Here is a 23,718-nt window from a genome sequence, read left to right as displayed (position 1 = left end):
AACATTTGTGGTTAAGATTGTCATTTCTTTAACTGGAAACAAAGCAAGACCCTTCCTCAAGAAAAGACACAGACAGTGCACTTCAGTAAAACTCCTTTGAAGAACAACTCTGATGCTTTGAATATTTAAATTTGTTTTGATTTCAATTATTATTTCAAGAATTAAAAGCACAATTAGAAAAAATGCAGACCTAACATGCACCAGTTCAAAGAAAAATAAGAAAACAAGAGGAAAAACAAAAATGTATCTTACTACAGAGAAGCAACTAAAGTGGGCATTTCTCTTTTACCTTTACAGTTATAAGACAGATTTTTAAGATGAGATATATAGTTTGCCTGTTTGCTTGTTGCTAACTGTTATCCAAACACACTAACCTACTCAAGCACATAATGCTTCATCCGCCATGGAGTATGTTTTAGGAAAATTTAATGAGACTAGCTGTAAAATTGAATCAGATAAACATTGCAATCATCCAGTTTAAGAGAAATATAAATATCTTAAACAAAACAACACTTCATACAGGAAACATACTTCTACATCCTGTTATTCAGGTCATCACGGTGTTCACAAAGGCTGTACTAAAACAACAAATAGAGGAATACAACATTGTACTGTACTGAGGACCAGAGTAACAACAGTAAGAATAACAGCTCATGAAAAAAAAAAAAAAAAAAGTTAAATAAAGTATCCAGTCACTTTTTATAATAGGTGTATTTAACTTTGTACTTACATAAAAAAGAAAAATAAATACAAATAAAAATAAAGTTAGGTAAATGTTAATTTGTATTAAAACACTTCTGTGCTTCTGTTGAGGTGGGATTCGGGTAAGTTTAGCGGATCAATTATAATTATAGATGTGATTACAGATATTAATTACAGCAGTATTTACATGCAGGTATTTTTAAATATAAGTACAATGTAAAAACATGTTTACACAATAAGGACATTGTATCACATTATTAATTTAAATGTTAGTACTAGTAGTTAAAGACACTTAATGTAAAGTGGTATCAAGTATCCAAGTATGGAATTATGTATCTTTTACATTGAGATGTAACGAAAGTACCTTGTATCATTACGTGATGTTACATGATAATGACCTTTATCATATTTGGAAAGTTTCAGAAAGCACCTCAGTTCTATTTTAGTTCTATTCCGTGTCTGTTCTGACCTGAGCATATGTACTGAAGTCTGAACACTGCACTCGCTTTGTCTTGCGTCGTTTTTGTCTCCTGGTTTTCACGTCTAAAGATGCATAACACACCTCTTCATCCTTAAACTGGAATGAAAGAAAATTCATGAATTAATAAAGTTGCTTTCTGAAACTTACATATATTATATTTATATGTCATTAATGAACGTGTGTTTGCATTGTTCATACCTCAATGGTATTTCTACCTTTTGAAATGTCTTTTTGATCTGTCGCAGCATCTACAATGGATTGTTTAAATTAGAACATTACTGGTTTATGCAATTGCATTTCAATTTCAATAAATTACTCTAACTGACAAAGCTGTTTATCAGCATATTAAAGTAAAACTGTGGTAGTGCAAAAGAAGAGTGTGAAACAATGAATGATACCTGTAGTTTTCCTCTGACAGAGGCAGTACAGACAGATTGAGGAGAGAAGAACACACACCGGACACACACTGAACAGCAGCGTCCAGCAGAGAACACAGTCTGATACACGAGGAGTGGAGGTGATGTTCAAGAGTCCAGAACATGAAGTTACTTCCTCTACATAAAATAAACATACATATCAATGAATGCTGATTTTATTATTATTATTATTATTATTATTATGCTCATATTTCTTCTTCACTGAGAGAGGTAAAGCATACAGTCATGAGGTGTGGCAGGTTCAGAACAAAAAGCTCAATATAAAATAAACAAATGTATCAATGAATGTTAGTAAAAATATATAAAAATATTTTTTTGTTATGTTCATCTTGCTTCTTCAGTGAGAAAGTTCTCCAGAATTACACAAGCAGAATTACACAACTAGCAGAAATGTCTAGTTACCTGCAAAAGAGAGACGAGTTGTTCGGTTTCCATAATAGTACACTTCAGTTGAGGAGATGATGCCGTTTTCATCTTTATATACCTTATTCTCTACTTCTCCACAGTAATACAGTCCCAGATCAGAGACACTGATGTTAGTAATATGTAGATCATAAGAATTACTGGAGCGGTTGTGGACAGAGCTGAAACGCTTTAATGTGTTCCGGAACCATTTTGTATGATCCATTTCGAGAGAGGGTTGATTTTCATGAGAGCAGTTTCTTATCCATACAAAGCGGAAACCAAGAGTTACAGAGTGATCACAGTAGAGAGTGATGTTGTCTCCTGGTCTGACTTTCATCTCCACTTCTGCTCCATAGATTCTGTTCTGACTGAACAAAAAAACACCTGTAAAAGAGCAAAATAACTCAATAAAGCACTAAAATCTGAAACATGTATTAACATACAAAAATATTCACAGTAATATTGACATTTACATTAGAAAACTCTCAAAGCAGCTGAAAAATTTCTCAAAACCATTTTTTCTTACACATAAATGCGACAAAAGCATTTCTTGACCTCTCCATCTCTGTGAGTGACTGTGAGTAACTGACACTGGTGAGGGTCTTACAGACGTCAGCTCTCATCTGATTGGTTCACGTCAATGGAAAATCTTTTCTAAAATGTTTCACGTCACAGAGGGGTTGGTCAATAAATTAGGTTATCGTGTGTACGTACAAAGAGTAGTATTAACCAATCATTGGATACCTTATGGACTTTTTGGCTCTGATTGGTTTACAAAAATGGAAATCATCATCAAACAGATATGAAGAGGGGGTAATACTTTTGTTTGTCTGATACATGATAGATACATTTAGCATCAAATAATTTTGTTCCAGACATGCAGATAATCCTCTTCACTTTTTTTTTATTTTTTTTTATTGAAGTTCAGTTGCATGTGAAATTCATAATGTTCTCTGTTGTAGTGGGCACAAACCAGCAACGTGTAAACATGTTAAAACAGGAAACCTCAACTCTTATATTCAGACCACCTTCACATTTGCTGCTGTGACGTCGTCAAACTCTCACTTCACATCTCTTACTTGATCACTGGCCAGCAAGCACAAATGTTTCCATTAGACTATGTGTGGTTTTGTGAGTTGGTTAGAGTTCACACATTTGCATGAAGGAAGCTTGCTCAGCTTGCCTATACTGTGGTTATACTGACACTGACAGCAGTCCATTGAGCTGAAATAGCTGCATTATATTCTAAAATGAGTGTGTGTGTGTGTGTGTGTGTGTGTGTGTGTGTGTGTCCTTTGGGGCCCCTAGTGAAGAAAAAAAAATTAAATCAAACATTCAGGTAAGGTTCAACACTCTACGTTTATGCGTGCGCTTTTTTTTTTTTTTTTTTTTTTTTTTGCTGTAATTAGTTTATCCACTAGGTCATGATACACAAGGTAGCCAAAGAAAAACTGCATAAACAGAACAGACCGGCGTGCATGCAAGCTACAGCAATGATGAAGGCCTACACAGACGAGAGATTGTGCCAAGAGATTAGAAAGTACCTTCATTTGTACAACTCTAGCATGAAAGAATACAAAGATATTTACATGGGTTGTAATTCCTGGCGAGAGACTGCTCAAAACTGCGCATACGTCGAACGCCTGTATGAGTCAAGTGAAGTATAATTTGCAAGGCTGTACGTTCGACTGTGTTTAAGTATGCTAGCGCATGCTTAAAAAACTAAGTATACCCAGGGCTTTAATGCTCCTGTCATATGCTGTGTTCAGACTTAAGTTTTGTTTGATGTTTGCTACATTCAGGAAGTGTACTTTCTTGGAGCAGATAAAGTAAAAAGGTTCATATATCTGACTGCTTGTATTCATTGATGAAAATGTAGCCATGTGCAGTAATATTGAAAATTGAGGATGCAACACATCGTGATGCATTGTGGAATCAAATCGAATCATTGACATGATAATCGTAATCAAATTGAATCGTGAGATCAGTGACGATTCACATCCCTACATTCCTGAACCTGTCTAGCAGACTGGCTTCAATATAAGCTGTTTTTAGACTAATGAGAAAATTTTGAGTTCTGAAACTTACACGATGTTTTTATAGTACAATAATGTGGCTTTTCCTAATACAGAAAATACAACCACATATACTATCAGAATTAACATGTCTGTTGTTCAGTACGTTCAGCTGTGGGAGCTGTCCGATGTGCTGAATTTATACTCGTCCTCCATACATTTAAAGGTGAATAATTCTTCTTAAAAATCAATCGTCCTGAAATGACCACAGAGGTTGTTCCTGAACTGCCTGTCTGCCTCGACAAGACTGCAGAGGCTGTCATGATCACCAGCAGGAGTGCCTTTGAGAGCCACCAGGGGGCACTCCATCACAGACTTTTGCCATTCCATCAAAGACTACATCACTATTTATTGCAAGGTTTTGCCTAGTGTTGCACTGCATCACTGAGCATTATTCCTGATTTCATGTACCTTAGCTTTTTGGATTATGTCTTTGGTTTAACTGCACATGGAACCTCAACCTTCACATCTCCGAGCAGTGGCATGACACAAAACCAGAATCAACATTGGCTTGGATTTTTGGAGATGGTGAGAACTCTGAGATTTAAAAGATGGCCCAGAGGTGGCTTTTTTTCTTACTCAACAGGTAAGATATTTTATTGAAACAATAGATAGCCATGTAACTCTCTAACAGAGTTCATTGTAAATCATTATTGTAAAGGGTGATGTCTTTATGGGTTGTTGTAGCGATGTGCTGGATTTTTTTGAAACCCGCAGTCTGTGCTTCATTCTGAGATGCAATAAATGTGATACTTCCTCATCCATCAAAGAGTCTATAGAAAGACTGCCACTGTAAATCAAGCTTTTGCAGTCATTGCATGCAAATAAACCAATTTCACCACAAACTCACCACATAAGCATTTACACTGACAAACTAACCCCTGTCTTTCTACTTCTGTCTCATATGCACACAAGCACTAAACTGGATGGAAACATTTGTGGTTAAGATGGTTATCTTTTAACTGAGAAAAATACAAGACCCTTCTTTGAGAAAAAAAAAAAAAAAAAAAAAGGAACAGGGCAGTTAACCTCTTTTGAAGAACAACTCTGGGGGTTCAAAAGAAACACTTCAAATAACTTTTTTCAGTTTCGTTTTAAATGTAATAAAGAAACAAAAGGTGCAATTAGTAAAAGACAGACTTTACATGCATCACTCTAAAAGAAAAACATAAAAAGGAACTCACAGCAAAGGAACTAAAGTGGGCATGAATGTACGTTTTTTTTTTTTTTTTTTTTTTTGTAGTAATTGTAAGACACTCTAAAATTCTCATATCAACACTTAGTTTACATTTTACAACCCACTTCTTGTGCCTGTCAGCTGTTATCCAAACACACTCTCCTGCTCAGCAGACCCAGAATGCTTCTCTTTCATTCAGCATGGAGTGTGTTTCAGGGAAATTTGTGGTCATCCATTTTAAGAGAAGTATACATAACTTAAACTAAACAGCACTTCATACTGTAACAAGTCCACTGGAGGCAAGGCTTGACGAACCCATGTGCAGTTTATTTAACATAAATCCAAACATAAACAAAGTATAAAACAAAGACGTGGCATGACTTGGCTACTTGGCAAAACAAAACATGAACATAACATAAGCTAAGCTAAGCTAAGCTAAGCTAAGCTTACCAACAATGGTACAGGGAATAATGCATGACAAGGACACATGGCAAACACAAGGGTTTAAATACACAAGGGCTAATGACATGACAAGACACACCTGTGCACAATAAAGACAAAGAACCAATCAGAACATGACAACATAGAACACATGACAAGGGGAGCACATGGCAGGATCACATGACTAGAACATTACAAACAAGGGAAGCACAAGACATGGGAGCATATGGCAAACAGGAAACATGGCAATGAAAACATAACAAGACAAGAATAAACTTCAAAAATAAGACATGAAACATGAACATGAAAACAAAACCAAAACTAGACGTGACACATACAGGAAACCCACTTTTACATCCTGTTATGAAGGTCATTACTGTGTGTTCACAAATAAGTAATGAAGTCAAACGTTTGCACTCTTTTCTTGTGCCGTTTTTGTCTCCTGGTCATCACGTCTAAAGATGCATAACATACCTCTTCATCATTATTCTCATGGAATAAAAATTAATATTATGTTTTGTGTGTGTGTGTGTGTGTGTGTGTGTGTGTGTGTGTATAATATATATTTACAAATGATAAAAAATAAATAAAAAAAACATATTTTTACATATCACAAAACATTTCCGGCAACCAGTAGTCTTCCCTTATTATGTATATCTGAGTGAAATTGCATCTCAGACAAGAAAAAATGGAGAGCGGGACTTGATTTTGTACATCGGAAATTGATTGGATGGTTGTGGTTTGCTATTGCTGTGATGTCATGTGAGTGACAGGTTGTCGTTAATAGTAAAGGTATGAGTTTCGTTGTAAGAGCGAGAGGAAATTATTTTGATTAAAGATCACAAGGGCACATGAATTTAAAAAAATTTTTGAATAATCATGTGCATGGATAAATCATTTATCATAAACACTGCAATGTTCCCTAAAACTGAATTTTGATTTCATGGTGACTTTAAGCATGTATGTTTTTGTATGTCAATACAATATTTCTATCTTTTTTTTCCTGACAGCCAAAGGTGAAAGCTGACCAGAGACTTCATAAGCAAGAGAAATAGCCTCGACTATCCACTTGCTGACTGTCTGTTTAGATGCAGGGAGACCCTTTTTCGATGATCCAAAACAGACAAACAGCTGATCAGTTTTCCTCCACAGGGCAGCTCTGTGGACAGAGGTATCCAGCGCCCTCACTGGACAGATAAGATTCAGCTTTTTCTGGTCCGGTTCTGAGAAAGGAGGAGGACAGAAAGCTTGCAACATGATAGGCCGTGGTACGTTGGTCGGCACCTTAGGGACATAGCCTGGTTTAGGGTAAAGAAATGCCTTCCCCAGTGCAAACTCAAGACATGTAGGGGATACTGATAAGGCCTGAATGTCTCCTACTCTTTTAAGGGACAAAATGGCTAGAAGGAATATAGTTTTCAAGGTCAGAAACTTTTCTGGAACCGTATCAAGAGGCTCAAAGTGAGCTACAGATAAGCCTTCAAAAACCAATGGCCAAGTTTCAGGCAGGAACCCTGGTACGAGTTGCAGGCCACAGCCTCAAAGTGCCACAAAGGAAATTAATGTTATTAGAGGGTTCCTCCCCACAGATGCACCATCCAAATGGACATGGTAAGCTGAGATAGCACACCTTCAGTGTGGAAGGGGATAGCCCTGCTGAAAAACGATCTTGCAGGAACTCCAGCACTGGACCAACCGGGCAGTTAACTGGATCCCATTGTCACATACCGCACCAAGAAGTGAAAACTTTCCACTTCTGGGCGTAAAGTTTCCTTGTGGATGGAGCTCTGGAGTGAAGTATGGTCTCTACAACCTCGGTTGAGAGACAGAGTCTATGAGTTGGGCCCCCTCAGAGGCCTAACCCACAGGTTCCACATCTCTGGGCAGGGGTGAAAGATAGTGGAGAGCCATCGAGGACAGACACTAGATTCGAAAACCATATTCGGCTTGGCCAGTGCGGCGCTACTTATTCCTTCCCAACGGACCTTCTCCAGAACTCCTGGGAGCAGAACAGTTAGGGCAAAAGCATACAGTCTAGAGGGGCTGGGTGTGTGAGGGAGAGCCAAAGTGGACAGTGTGTCGTATCCTGAGACGCAAACAGATCCACTTCCACTTGACCATAAACATCCCATATATGATTCATTGCATCGGGGTGAAGTCCCCATTCCCCTGGCCTCAGCCCCTGTCTGCTCCTACGTTTTGGCTCCCCAGAATATATATTACTCTCAGGGAGAGCATCTTCCCTAGGGACCACAGGAGGATCTGGTGTGCCAGTTTGCATAGTGGATGTGAACGCAGACCAACCTGGTGATTTATGTAAGAGACCACCAATGTTTTGTCTGTACAAACAAGCATATGATGGCCTCTCAGATCTGGGAGGAAGTGCTTCAAAGCCATGAAGTTTGCCATCATCTCCAGGCAATTTATGTGCCATGAAAGATGATGACTCCTCCACAAACCCTGAGCTGAGCAACCTCTCGAGGCTGGTCTCTGGTGTACTCAAAGCAGCCACCTCGGTGACCTGAATCATACTTGTAGGAAACAACCGATTTGACTGCTTTTCAACCCTCCTCAGAGGGTACAAGCCTGAAGCCTGTGTGAATGCTGAGTCATGAACTCGCTGGAAACCGCTGTGCCCCAAAGCACCCTGAGGGCAATGAATGGAGCGGGCACCATATACTGAGGTATACACTGCTCCACTCTGCGGGGGACTGCCCTTTGAGACCTCTTTTGGCCCGAAGCCTTCTTCGCCTGAAGAACCGTCCTCAGATCTGGCTTCTGCTTAGAAGCCCCAGAAGGTTGGGGATGGCGAGGGAGGTATCGTTTAAATGCCTCTGCTTGCTTTTTAGCTTCCTGAATCTCTCAACGACCATATTTACAGCGTCGCCGAAGAGGCCAGGGGGCGATAGCGGGGCATCTAAAAGGAAGGTCTTGACTTTTTCCTTTATATCAGACAGATTCAGCCATAGATGTCTCTCTGTGGCCACCAGGGCTGCCATAGGCCGCTTAATTCCTCTGGTGTTCTCCTTGGTGGCCCTGAGAGACAAATCTGTAGCCCGACACAGTTCTTGAACTGTGTCAGGCCCAACCCCCTCGCTACCATCCAGGTCCCTCAGCAGATCAGCCTGATATGCCTGCAGTACAGACATTGTGTGCAGACACACACCAGCCTGACCTGCTGCCGTGTATGCTTTTCCCACTAGAGCTGATGTAGTTTTTAATGGCTTAGTGGGAAGCGTAGGGGCCTTCAGGGACAATGCTGAACCGGGAGACCGATAGCTCACAAGCGTCTGTTCAGCCCTGGGCATCGCCCCATAGCCATACTCTTTCAACCACCTTATATCAGAATATGCATGGACTTGGAGGCTGAAAAGACGGGAGGAGTATGGCTTATTTGATAACTTGTTATGGAGATCGGAAAAAAAATTGAAGGCCCCGTGGTGGAGGTGTTACATTTGGAGACAGAAATCACTCGTCCAGTTTGCTTTTAGGATGAGCGGCTTGTTTCTCGGCTAGTCATTCAATGCTTAACTTTGACACAGCACGAGTTATCACCTCCACCAGCTGGGGGAAGAGATGGCGAATCCTCTTCCCCTCCTTCAACGCTTAACACCTCCCCCTCCTCAGAACTGGATAGCTGAAGCTCCGGGCTCTCTCCCCGGGCACAAGAAGCTGCAGAGCGGACTTCCGACACTATAGAGGGAGCGCTGGATCCTGCAGATAAAGGCAGAGAAAAGGCAGCACCCATCTCAAACCCCTCTGAGAGATCCATTTGCAAACCCCATGATTTCTGTCTCCGTGCTGCCTCAGCAGCAGTGGGTCCAGAGCCATGAGGAACATGAGCCTGATCTCTTTCCTCAAAAAGTGACAGGCGGGAGCAGAGTGTGCGAAGCAGCAGCCTCTCACAATGCTTGCAGTCAGCCCCCTCGAAAACTGACAGAGCATGCTCCACTCCCAAACACATAACACACAAGTCGTGAGTATCTCCACCTGTAAGGAAATGAGGGCAAGGAGATGTCTAAAATTTTAAAATGTATTATCTGGATGATATCTTATATGTTGTATAATTTATATAATAATTGTTTAAATAATTGTTTAATTATATCTGCAAGGTGCTAATGCAGTTGTGACTTTTCTTAATGCTTCCTTAATATTCAGGAAGGAAAAAAAACATCTTCATCGTTCAGAAATTCTTCTGCAGATGTGGTTCAGTGGGTTCAGCACTGGGAGCTGTCCAATGTGCTGAATTACTTCTGATCCTCCACACCAAAAATCTTTTCTAATTACATTCACTATATTCTATAATTGTAAGGTCAGTGTGTGATATGACAAGATTATGTACATTTCTCATTAACTGAACAATGTCTGATATACATTTCCTTATCGGTCTTAAACCAGTAACCCATTAAATGTGAAAAGCCTTTAGATGTCCTTGGAATTGGAAATGCATATAGAAAAAAATTCATGAACATGGCAATTACATTACATTATTTGAATTTTCCCACACTTAAAAATTGTCAGTCTGTTTTAATTGAAAGTTTAATGAGTAACTTTGCCTCCAGAAATATTTGTATGAAAAACAATTGTATCATTATTGTTGTTGTTTTTTGTTTGTTAGTTTTTTTGGTTTGTTTTTCTGTGAAATTAACTAGTCCTGGAATGTTTACCTCATCTCAATGTACCTGCTACTTCAGTTAATTGTCACATTCATTCTCTAGAGTCCCATTGTAAACAAACAATAATCAAAAACATGAGGTCAATGTGAGATCAACTAAAACTTCAAAAAGGTTTAGTTTTAGGTTAAACTGATCAAGGCCATTTGGCAAGTGAGATGTTGTTTGGCCAAAAGGTGGTGCTGTAACAAACCAGAAAAGACCTGCAACTTGATAAATGAAAATGGTTTCAGCATGACTGTTAGCAAACACCATTACAATCACAACTGTAATTGTTTTTTGTTTTTTTGTTTGTTTGTTTGTTTGTTTGTTTGTTTGTTTGTTTTAAAAAGAAAGAAAACATATTAGCTTAAGCAGTTACTGTTCTTGGATAATTGGTATAGGTATATATTTACAATTTTATAATATTCAAAGGCTGAAGTGTCATCTAATACACAGATGAGAACACTAATATTATATGCATATCAAAACAAACACTATCATTAGGTTGCTTTGCATTACAGATGTAGCAATAAAGCAAACTAGAATTGTGGGCTACCATTGTCTAATTTCCTCAGTATCTTAAGTATTTTCTGATTTCCTGGTTGAGGAAGGCCCCTTGCAGTTAACCTTTTCATATATGCTTCTTTCTGTTTTTGTCAAACCACAGTTTTTACCCTTACATTGTTGTTCATGTCGAGCATGCATGTTCACAAGGTTGACCGCAAACACGTTTATGATGTTCGGCACAAATGGAAACATTTGTGGTTTGTACTTTCACCTTCCCAGACACTACCGCATGTGTCAGCAAATTTACATAGCAGCATATATATATTTATATATAATTTTACATAATATAATGAAAATAATATTTAGTAACAATGTTGTAATAAGTAATAATGTACTAATCATTTCTGAGGTTAATACAATTCTGAGGTAAGTCAATGTCTATTTAACATTAATATATTATTACTACCACTGTACTGCATATAGTGTCAGTGTTAGGCCGGGTTCACACCGCACGCGTCAGCAGAGTGTAAGCAGTGCGTATTTTTTTCGGCGCCCATGTTAACAGATGAGAGCATTCACACCGCACGCAGAGGCTGCGCGGCAGCGCGTAGCAGGAGCAGAGCAGAAGCGATCGTTTCGGCGCTGGGTCTATTTTTGCTGCGCTGCTAACGCTCAATTAAAGTGAAAGTACACCTTTGATGGACCAAATAAATATGATTTCACACAAAAAGAATAAGCATATCTAGTGTGTTTTAACAAGAATTGAAGTATTTAATATTAAAAAATATTTACAGAAGATTTACTCATTTAAACTTGTTTTTTATTATTCCGTTTGGGTTAAAGTATGGTATACCTATTATAAAAAACTAACTAAACTAGGCAGAAAATATAATATATAAACATTACTTTAGTTATTACACAGACAGCTGTATAGGCTCTTGCATACCCAAATCAAACCCGAGTTTGCTGCCTTTTTTCGCTGAGTTTGCTGTGTTGTAAACATGTTTATGCGTCAGATGATGTAAAACACAAAGCTTACCTCATTTGTGTGCAGCAATGGATGACACGAGGCTTTTTATTTATTTATTTTTTATTTATTTTACGTTTATATGCGAGTGTTGTACACCTTGCATGTTAACAAACTTTCAAGACTATCAAGTTTATAAATGACCAACTTATAAAAACAAATTTATAGCTGTCTTTGTAAAGAAATGCTCACTTTATATGTAGCTTGGAGGTGCTGCTGTGACGCTGTACAAACGCTTCCAGTGTGAATACTCGCGCGTCTCTGACGCGTGCGGTGTGAACCCGGTTTTACATGTTATATCACATATAATTATTCGGTAGCACTTTATTTTACAGTGTCATTGTTACATATGTTACATGTAGTTAATGTAGTAATAACAATAAATTATGCATAATTACATGCAACTAACCCTAACCCTAAACCTAAACCAAACCCTAATCCAAACCCTATAGTAAGTACATGAAGTTACTTAATATTACTTAGTACTTAAATATATAATTACAGTGTAACAAAGACACCTTAAAATAAAGTGTAACCAATTATTCTACTATAATTAACAATGACTAATCACAGGCTATTCCACAACCGAAATAAATACAGAATAAATATTTATTGTTCATTACATCACAATTCATTTGTGTCTTTATTACATAACTTGAATAAGATGGAATTGGAACTGCATTATCTAAAAGATTAGAAATATTATTATGATGCAGTCCGCTTTTTATTTTAATTTAACCATGAACACATTTTAAGAATCCATTAAATATGATCTTCTTTGACTGGAACACAGCATGTCATACATTATACACAACTCCCATATACTCTTAAAAGTAAAGTTTCCAGATTTGGGAAAGGGAAAAAAGCCAAATGCTGCTGGATACCATATTCTACTATATTTTGGCAACACTTTACAATAAGTTTTCATTTAAGTTAACATTAGTTAATTACATTAGTTAACATGAACTAACAATGAACAATACTTCTACAGCATTTACTAATCTTTAATGTCAATCTCAACATTTACTAAATCATTTTTAAGGTTAAAAGTTGCATCTGTTAACATTAGTTAATGCACTGTGAAACTAACAAGAGTGCGAACATCTTTATTAACTAATATTAAAGGCAAGTAAATGCTCTAAAAATGTATTGCTCGATGTTAATGTTAGTTAATGCATTAACTAATGTTAACAAATGAGAGTTTATTGTAGAGTGTTGTCAATATTTTATTATCTCATTCTTTTGAAAGAACATTTATTTTTAAGACTGTACTTTTTTGGATCTGACCTCAGAATAAGCACTAAAGTTTGAACTCTGAACTCTTTTTTCCTTAATCTTTTTTTGACGTATGGACGGCATGTCCAATGAAGCATAACACACTTCATCACCACCCTAGAAAAAAATATATTTTATTATATTAATATTTTTTACTACATATTTACTCCAATGCATATGATAAAAACACTTATATTGCATTATATTTAAAATGATATTATACTGCTGTAATTTATGTAGCTTTCAACTGCCAAACAAGTGTAAATACATTTTATTTAAATCTTTTTAGGGGTCTATACATGTAATACATAATACAATACCTCATCATGTCTGTTCGGAGTCTGTGATTCAGCGTCAGAACCTACAGGATATTAAAATAGCATAAGAATCATTTAATCTTGGTTCAGAAGTATGGACAACTAAAGGGACATGGTGATGGGAAAACAATATGAGATGGGAAGAAAAAGTATAATTTTCCATGACCATGTCCTTGTAGGGACACAACAAATGAAGTGAGGTTTAAAACTATACTTCTTTTTTCAAAGCTCAGCTGAATGGTTGACATTTTATACAGTTTTAATAACTCTGATTGTTATGTTTTAAATTATGTTTTATTATGTGATATGATGACAATAATTTGAAAGCAGATCTAGTGCTGCAGTTCAGGAGCGAATGATTACCTGTAATTTTCCTCGGACAGAGGCAGTACACAGCAATGGAAGAGAGGAGAGAGAAGAGGAGAACACATGCAAGACACACACCGAACAGCAGCTTGAAGCTGAGCATACAGTCTAACACAGGAGGAGTGGAGGTGATGTTAAACTGCTCTGCATGAGGAGACACTGACTCTAAAAGAAACATAAGCCATTTTAACCAGCCTCTTATTTTTTGATTAATATTCAGTTAATATATTTTGTTTTAACATACTAGTTACACCATTTAAAATAAGTTTAATATGCATGTATGTTTTGCTAAGCATAGTGCTTAGCAAATCAGTAGTTCACATTTAAACACATAGATATGAAAATATATTGTGAATTGAAGTTTAAAAAAACATTTAATGTACATTAACTAATGACTTGGTTTGCATTATATCCTGTAATTTGTTTGTTGTTTATTAATCTTAAAATATCCTAATCCTATAAAGTAGTTTTACTATTACAACACACAATAAAATTTTATAAATATTAATTAAGCCATTTATGCTTAAATATAATATAATATTATATATAAATATATATAGATTTTTATTTGTAGGTTTGTGCAAGTCTTTGCATTAACTATATTAAAAGTAAAATATAAAGAAATTTAAAGAATTTGTCAACACAAAACAAAAGCAACACAGACAATAGTAGAAATGTTTTCTTACCCAAGACAGATAAACGTGTTATCTTGTTTCCATACTCAAACTCATATTTTGCCGTGATGCCGTGTACGTCTTCAGTTACTTCTCTTTTTCTTTTCGCACAGTAATATATTCCCTCATCAGAGACACTGACATTCTCTATATGTAGATCATAGGAGTTACTGGAGCCGTTGAACACAAAACTGAAACGTGGAAACGTCCCCCAGAACAGGTTTATAGTCTCTATTAACAGAGATGGTTGATGCTCATGTGAGCAGTTTCTCAACCAAACAATGTGTGATCCAAGAGGAATGATACAGTCAGAGTAGAGAGTGATGTTGTCTCCTGCTTTAACTCTCATGTCCACTTCTGTCCCAAACACTCTCTGGTGTTCACAGAACAAAACACCTGCAAAAGCAAATACGTGATACGTTTAAATTGAGAAAATACGTGATACGTTTAAATTGAGAAAAAAGATTGTCAATCAAATCAATATGTTGTAAAGAATGCAAAATTACATTTCAAATACACACAAATGGACTTACACACAAGTATGAAGAGTGTTACTCTTGCTCGCTCCATCTCAGTGACTGATAAGGTTGAGGGTCTTCAGTGAGAACGGCCTGGTTCATTGTGGTGGGCGGTATTTCTGCTGAAGAGCTTTGAATCACATAAAGGTTTTTTCCCCCTTTTTCTTTCTTTTTTTTTTTTTTTTTTTAAAGTGAGGGTTATATTATTCTGGTCCACTCATTTCTTCTTTTAGAAACACACTTTGAAAAGCTATTTTGGGATTTTACTATCAGTTAAATAACTTCTTAGTGAACTTCATTTTGAAGTACATTTTTTCATCTGAATGATTAACAGTTTGTAAACTTTTCAATATGGTAAAGTGATCATCTTTACAATTGTAAATGCATAAGGCAGAGGTCATAAATTTAAACAGACGATATCACAATGACATTGTTATTATACAATGTAATGATGTTTATCATGACAATGGAGATGACCTAAAGTGCTGAGCGTCATCATGGGTTTCCTGTTTTGCATCTTTCAACTACATGACCTTTGTTTTCATTGGCCACCAGATACACCAGAATTAACTCTACTTTTATATATTTGTATAAGAATGCATTTACTTGAGGTGTTTATTACCCTGGGTCCTGAAATGTTGTTAGAAACCTGTTTTTGTGTTTCTGGCTGTAACCACAAATTGTTCCATTACACTTACTCGTGCACTTACATAAACACATGCTTGTGGTTTCCTGTTTCAGCATGTCTAAATTGTGTTTCAGAATTGAGAGGAGAACCTACTTTCCTTCTTTGAAATGCAGCTCTTAAGTCTTCTGCAAGACTGGACTGAATTACGAGTGAATTGAAGTGAATATTAAAACAGAACAAGAGCGTTTCAGCACCACATACAGTGAACAGCTCAGTAATAACCACATCTAAACATGCTACTAATACTTTGTTTACCGTATTTGAGAATAATTACATGGTGATACAAGGGCTTTAGGTGGACACACATTAGAAATAGATCATTTGAAAATGAATTAAATTGAAAACAAATATTTTTAACTTAATAAAAATATCAACTTTAACTGAAAACAAAATAAACCTGTAAAATGAACAGGCTAAAAAGGAAGTAAGCAAGACAAAAAGACAGTCACAAAGACCACTGGAAACATTTGTGGTTTGGACTTTTACCTCAGAAAAACAAACAGAAGGCCGGACTCTCTTTAATACCATGACGAATGTAAATATCACTGAATTCACACATGAAAACCACTTCTTACATCCTGTGGCATCAAAAAGCCACTGTTGCATTTTGTAATATAACACCTGCATGCAACGTCTACAATATATTCCTGTATCAATCCGCTCAAGCTAATTATGTCTCTGCTCCGCCACTGAAGACCAATAACTGTTCAACACTATTCAAGTTTTTAAGCATAAATGGTTTAATTCAGCATTGTTTTCATCTTGAATATTGAGTGTTGTCTCATCTTATATCTTGGGCATTGCATAATAATTACAATTATGAGGGGGAAAAAAACTAATTTGAGCACACGTGTGATTCATTTAGTTCAGTCTATCACTCATAAAAGCATTTCCTGACTTCTGTGTCCTTATTATGATTTGGTCCTGATGAAATGGTTTGTGGGCAAGTGTTTATGACGTCATTCTCTGACAAGTTTGAACTATTATTAGCCACTAGATGGAGCCATTGAGTGTTTTTTTTTTTTTTTTTTTTTTAGATTTATTCACAGACACTCTCATAACATAAGTATATTAGACAATTTTGTCTAAACATTTGACAAACTTGTGCTTATTACTGACTGAACATTATTTGACAATTTACACCCAAATGTATGAGATAAAATGTTTATCTCATACAATAATTAATAATATAGAATTGTTACCTGAAGAACATTAGCTTTGAGTATCTCAGCACTCAGTTCGGAGCCTAAAAAAACATGAAAAGTCTGAAAAATGCCAAAATGATGGCATAGTCTGTCATGCAGATACAATACAGACACTTAAAACATACATTTGCTTTGTATTCTTTTGCTTTATAATGTATCAGTTTTCTTACCAGCTCTCAGTGTTGAAAGGAGAATTTACCTTACTTGTTATAAATGTGATTTTGACGAGCAGTGCGGGACGGCGCAAAGCTGGTGATGCGAGTGATAACGAGCGTCAGCTGCGCGTTGCACCGGTCTCGTATCTCTCACGGAGGAGCTCCGGAAGCATAAAAGAAGGAGCGACGACAGTGAAGGACGAGAGAGGACCAGGCCTGGATTTTACTTTATGTTTTGTTATGTTTGTGTGGCCGGCAGTTGTCCGTGAGGAACTGCCGGCATTTTACTTTCGTTTTGTTGTTTATTTATTTTATTGTTATTAAAGTTGTGTTTAACTTTAGCCGGTTCCCGCCTCCTTCTTCCCGTATCAATTAACCTTAATACAGTGGATATCAGTAATAATAATAATAATATGTGTGTGTCAGGTTTATGTTCTGTTGTGATTTTCTTATTTGATTTTAACTTTTTTCTGTTCTCTGTGGTCCTGTGTTCATTTCCTGTCTTCCTTATTTGACCTAGGCTGTGTTCAAAATTTGTATAAAAGAGGCAATATTTGTGGGAACAGCCATGTGTAGTGGTGTCCGAAACCAGTGGATGTTATCGAGTGCACTAATTCAATCCCATAATGCGCTGTAATAACGAGTATACAACTTATGTACACTCAATGACTAGAGAATAACCATAATGCACTGTGAGTGTCGTGCCGAATGAATTCCTGCGTCTCGCCAGAAGATGGCGCCCGCAGCTGAATCATCCATCCAGCCATTTTCCAAAAATGCATTAATTTTCCAGTGGTCCAATGTGTGTACAGCGTAATATCACATAGCTATAAATTCCTTTTTAATTAATAATTAAATTGTTTAATTAAGGTTTATACATGGTTTCCATGAAACAGTTTCTTTTCATTACTACTGGAGCTGCCAGTTAGCTAAGTGTCAAATTATTTTAAAACAACAAGCACAAATATGCAAAAGCTCACTCCTTTTCACTCCTTTAAGTAAAACTATATTAGTGGACTAATGTAGGGATTAGTGAATGAGGGTATAGGAGGCGATTTCAGACACAGCCCTAGTTTCGTAGTGTATGCCTGTTTGTTACCATAGTAACCTATTGTGTCCACCTGCCCCTTATTAATTAAAAACATCACGCGACTGAACAGGAAGCTAATGCAAACTGTAAAGCACGCCTGTGATGTGCTGACATGATGAAACTTGTGCTGCTGAATTCTGGGTATACTGCAGCTATTTGATTGATTTAGCAGGTAAACCAACAAATAGTGCATTACAATAATCAATCCTGGAATGCATGAACAATCCATGCAAATGCATGAATAAGCCTTTCAACGTCAGGTAGAGTGAGGAAAGGCCTAATTCTTGCAATGTTCCTGAGATGATGGAATGCAGATTTTGTAATACTCTTAATATGTTAGTCTAGTGTCAGACAAGTGTCAAAAATCACACCAAGGTTATGAGTTTGAGTAAATGGAAGTATGATACTATCCTCCATAATCAAATTAAAATTGCTACCTTTGTGAATTGCATTGGTGTGCCAATGAGTAGAACCTCATTGGTGCATCCATGTTTTTATTTCCTGCACAAACTCCGAGAAAATTGTAGAGGTGACAGTAAGATCAGATTTGGAGCTGATGTAAATTTGGGTATCATCAGTATAAAAGTGATACCCCAAACCATATTTCCTAATGATTTGCCCCCAAGGAAGCATATAAATGCTAAACAATATGGGACCCAAGACAGATCCCTGAGGAACACCATGACAGACCTGTCCAATTTCAGATTTGTTGTTTCCCAAGACAACAAACTGGGAACGATCAGTGAGGTAAGATTTAAACCAGTTATGCACATTACCAGTGATACCAAGCCATCTCTCCAGGCTATTTAGCAGGAGACCAAGATGGTAGGTCATTCATAACTCAGGTCATTCATAACTCAAACCAAGGCTGTCTCTGTACTGTGTCCTTTTCTAAACCCAGACTGAAAAGGTTCGAAAAGCTTGTTAGATAACAAGTGTGAGTCGAGTTGTGCCACAGCAACACGTTCCAATTTACTTTAATAAGGAGAAATTATCGACTGCACCTGGAAGGTTCAGAATATTAGCCACTAGATGGAGCCATTGAGATTTGCTTTCCTTTATAATTATTTCTTATTCAGTTGACTTTTTAAATGAATCAGTATGAAATGGTGTCTTTATTGTTTAATGCTGCACAGAAATCTAAACTGGATTAATGCTATGAAATCTGTCCAAAATATTAAGTTCTGAAATAATACTGTTTATTTTTATGCTTTATTACATGTGTGCATTAGCTTTATGCACATGGAATAGATCACATTTTAATTCTACTGAAAAATAGTTGTGGTTCTGTCAATTTGTGCATTTCTGTTGATAGGGTCCAGTGGAAACATTTGTGGTTGGTACTTATAGCTGCACACAAGAAGAGAGAAAAAGAAAAAAGAATGAGTGGAAGACAAACGTACACAGGAAACCCATTTTAGCATCCTGTTGATAGTGTGAGAACAGAGAATGTAAAGATTAGTCTTATTTTTCTCATCCCTTCTATGACAAAGAAAGTAATTATGATTCAGAACTGAAAAGGAAAATTGAGATCTGCATTTAAGTTGTTGTCACTCACTTTAAATGTTTTACTGATCAGTCTACATTTAGCTTTTATGGCACAGAAGGACATATTGATAAAATTAATGTTGTTTTTACAAACCAATGTTATTTAATTACGAAAATATAATTTGTGACCTGAAATTTGTGCAAATAACACGTGATAGCAATACTTTAAACTTTTTTATTTTATTTTATTAGTATTTTATTTAAACATTTGAAATATTTTTTATATTTGTGTATCATGCATAATTGTACATGTAAATGTACAATTATATAAAAAATGCACTGCAAGTTTGTTGCTTGTTTGTGCATGTGTACTAAATGTGGAGAAAGCGTTCAGTAATCAGTAAAAAGAGTGAGCAATAGAAAGCAGTAGGTTTTCAGTAAGTTGTTTAAACTGAGCAGGTAGAATCACATCTTGGCATAGGGATATGAAGATGTCAGCAGTCTATAAGAGACTTCAGTGTGGAGGCAGATCTTTCCAGTTTTACTCGTCTCACACTGATGTTTCTCTGTAGGATCCCCCTGAAATTGATAGGAGAAGCACATGAAACAAACTAAACTATTGTCTTTGGTGTGGCAAAGCTTAAAAAACAAGTAACAATATAGAGACAATTTACTGAAAACAAGTAACAAAATAGAGACAATTTACTGATAACAAGTAACAATATAGATACCTTAATAGAAGTCGCTTTAAGTATCTCTGCACTCTGCTCAGAACCTAAATATTATGTGAAAATATGCCAGTACAGTGAGAAAATAATGCAAGTCTGAACCAATTAACTTTAAGCATGTATGTGCTCTTAAATACATAAAAATGTCAGTACCATTACACAAATGCTACAGTATAATTCTAATACAGTTTTCTTTATAACTAGTAATTTTTTCTATCTGAAAAACATTAAATATGTGAAACGGTTCTTTAGTTTTACAATTAGCTTCTCGAAAGTGTCCTTGTTACACGTTACATGTACTTACCATAGTAATAACAGTAAGTTATGCATAATTACATGCAACTAAAGCTAAACCAAACCCTAATCCTAACCCTATAGTAAGTACATGTTGTTAATTAAAATTCCTCAGTACTTAAAAGTATAGTTACACTGTAACAAAGACACCTTAAAATAAAGTGTAAACCAATTTTTAAATTTAAGAAGCTTAACAACATAAATTGAAATTCACATTTATGAAATTATGAATCTTAAAAAAAAAAAAAAAAAAAAAACAGGAACTTGAATAACTGAGCACATTATTTTCTGACAGAAAATATTAAAATAAAAATGTAAACAGGCTTTAATATTGTGGACCACACAAGAATCACAGTATTTTTTAAATAGCTTGTGTCAAGGATATGAACAGCAAATGAGATACCTGTAGTTTTCCTACGACAGACACAGTACACACAGATGGAGGACAGGAGTGAGGAGAGGAGAACACACACCGGACACACACTGAACATCAGCGTCCAGCAGAGGTCTGATATAGGAATGTTCAGGGTTACTTGCTCTATATAAAATAAACAGAATGTATCAATGTCAATATGAACGTATGTTGAAAAAGGTAAGGTAAAGATCTCTAGAATTACACAAGCAATAACATAATAATAACTAGCAGAAATATTTTCTTACCTGCAAGAGAGAGACGAGATGTTTGGTTTCCATAATAGTACACTTTAGATGAGGAGATGATGCCTTTTTCATCTGCATTTACCTTATTCTCTACTTCTGCACAGTAATACAGTCCCAGATCAGAGACACTGATGTTAGTAATATGTAGATCATAAGAATTACTGGATCGGTTGTGGATAAAGTTGTAACGCTGAAATATCCCCATGATCAATTTCGTAAAATCTATTTCGAGAGAGGGTTGATTTTCATGAGAGCAGTTTCTTATCCATACAATGAGAGAACCATGAGTTACAGAGCGATCACAGTAGAGAGTGATGTTGTCTCCTGGTCTGACTTTCATCTCCACTTCTGCTCCATAGATTCTGTTCTGACTGAACAACAAAACACCTGTAAAAGAGCAAAATAACTTTATAAAACATTTAAAATTAAATTATGTACTTACTGTACAAAAGTACTGACAATGACCTACTTTGTATAAAAATCGAAAAAATCTAAATGAAATGTAAAAATAGTATCTTTCTTACATAAAAGCACAGTGACAGCATTTCTTGACCTCTCCATCTCAGTGAGTGATTGTGACACTGGTGAGGGTCTTGACATCAGACATCAGCTCTCATCTGATTGGTTCACATCAATGGAAAGTTTGAATGCATTGAGACAAAGGGTCTCAAAAAAATAAATAAATAAATAATTTATTTAGCTTAAAGCTGTATCAACCAGTCACCGGATTCCTTTAATTTGTTTTTTTTTAAGCAACTGCTCATATTTATTCCAGAAGAACTTTGAGGAAAAAGTAAACTGACTTTGCGAATCAAAGATCTCATATACAATTCAGGCCACGGAGCTCCTTTACTAATCTATGTGATGAGCTGAAACAGGTAAGGACACATAAACAAAACAACAGAGAATGGGCAAGAGTCAAATTCATGAGATTCTTTGATTAATAGTTGTGGGTCTTCTAAAGAAAATCTGAACATGGCAAAACAGGAAACCCACAACCTTTTCATTCAGACCACTCTGAATGCACATGAAGGCATTATCTTACCTTCTAGTTCATCACTTGCCAAGCACAAATGTTTCCATTAGCCTATAAGCCTATGTGGTTTCGTGTTTATGTATTTGCATGAGAGGTAGCTTGCTTAGAGCAGGTCATGCTTTATCAAACAGTTTTTGTTTTTATTGTTATTTTGTTGAAAATGTAATCTCCGCTATAACATCAGTTAATATGCTACATTGTCCAAACTGCTAATCCCTTGAAATTGATTGAAATATACAGTCAAACATATACAACTCTCATACAGTCCAACAGCACAGGGGCTTTCACTGTTACATCACTCCTGTGCTGTGTGGTGATTTTTTTTTTTTCTGTGACCCTAATCCACACCCCTTTTTTTTTTTATAGCTGTAATTCTGTGAATGCATCTGTGCAGTGAAGATTGTGTCATTTCATATTACCTGGCTTTGGTTTCCACAAATGTTTCGTTTTAATACACGAGCAATTAATAGTTCTTAAAGGGTTAGTTCATCCAAAAATGAAAATTATCCCATGATTTACTCACCCTCAAGCCATCCTAGGTGTAAATGACTATCTTCTTTCAGACGAAAACAATCAGAGATATATTTAAAAATATCCTTAGTCCTCCAAGGTTTATAATGGTTGTGAATGGGGGGCCGTGTTTTGAAGCCAAAAATAATGCGTCCATCCATAAAAAAAGTAATCCATACGACTCCAGTGGGTTAATAAAGGTCTTCTGAAGCGAAGCGATGCATTTTGTAAGAAAAATATCCATATTTAAAACTTTATAACTTCAAATAGCAAGCTTCCGGTGGACGACCGTAAAGTCGATTTGCGGCGGAAGAGTATCCTTAGACCTGACGCACAACATAATTACGCAGAGAAACACAGAGGATAGAGAAAAACAAATCACCGGTCACAGATTATAAATCTAAAATGATCATTTTTAAAGAGAAATGTTGGAGGATTTCAATATAAGAGAAGAGGAGCTTAAATTTGTTGCACAGCCCTATTTCTGTCAGGACCACTATCGTCAAATATGATTGATAATTGCATAGAGTTTGTACTGGCAGTATGGTTCTGTTCTGAGCAAGAACTCCCTGCGCATCCATGCGGCCTAGTATGGATAAGAGCAGGGAGAGCAGCAATAACCCCCCCTAGGGTAAACAGACCAGAACCAACATATGCAGATATAATTTAACGAACACATATTTCAAGAATTAGTTTGATTCAGGGGAATCATAAGGCAAATCCAGACTGAAGAGAGGAGGAGCTGGGGATGGAGGAGGGTAATTAGCTCCTGAGAAATGCAATAGCTGCTGATAATACTGAGGAGCT

At 36.4% G+C, this 23,718-nt stretch overlaps 2 protein-coding genes across 5 annotated transcripts in view; both read right to left on the bottom strand.

The window, feature by feature from the left end:
• LOC127518776 (uncharacterized) overlaps positions 1-16,966 on the bottom strand; it is a 147,082-nt gene extending 130,116 nt beyond the window's left edge. The window contains exons 1-6 of one of the 4 annotated variants that reach the window (XM_051905973.1): positions 16,948-16,966; positions 15,073-15,176; positions 14,552-14,935; positions 13,863-14,030; positions 13,503-13,543; positions 11,953-13,299 (exon numbers count right to left, since the gene is read on the bottom strand). In XM_051905973.1, coding sequence (XP_051761933.1) covers positions 13,168-13,299; positions 13,503-13,543; positions 13,863-14,030; positions 14,552-14,935; positions 15,073-15,109 — 762 coding nt within the window. In that variant the 5' untranslated portion in view covers positions 15,110-15,176; positions 16,948-16,966 and the 3' untranslated portion in view covers positions 11,953-13,167. Of the gene's footprint in view, positions 1-11,952; positions 13,300-13,502; positions 13,544-13,862; positions 14,031-14,551; positions 14,936-15,072; positions 15,675-16,947 lie in introns of those variants that run through there. The other 3 variants (XM_051905887.1, XM_051906022.1, XM_051905943.1) reach the window with 3 other exon arrangements.
• The window catches only part of stim2a (tromal interaction molecule 2a), a 165,035-nt gene that overhangs the window by 72,688 nt on the left and 68,629 nt on the right, over positions 1-23,718 (bottom strand). The window lies entirely within an intron of this gene.

Source organism: Ctenopharyngodon idella, chromosome 1 (assembly GCF_019924925.1).
Source record: "Ctenopharyngodon idella isolate HZGC_01 chromosome 1, HZGC01, whole genome shotgun sequence".
NCBI classification, from domain to species: Eukaryota; Metazoa; Chordata; class Actinopteri; order Cypriniformes; family Xenocyprididae; genus Ctenopharyngodon; species Ctenopharyngodon idella.
The sequence above is the reverse complement of the archived record's forward strand: the minus strand, read 5'-3'. Positions and strand labels throughout refer to the sequence as shown.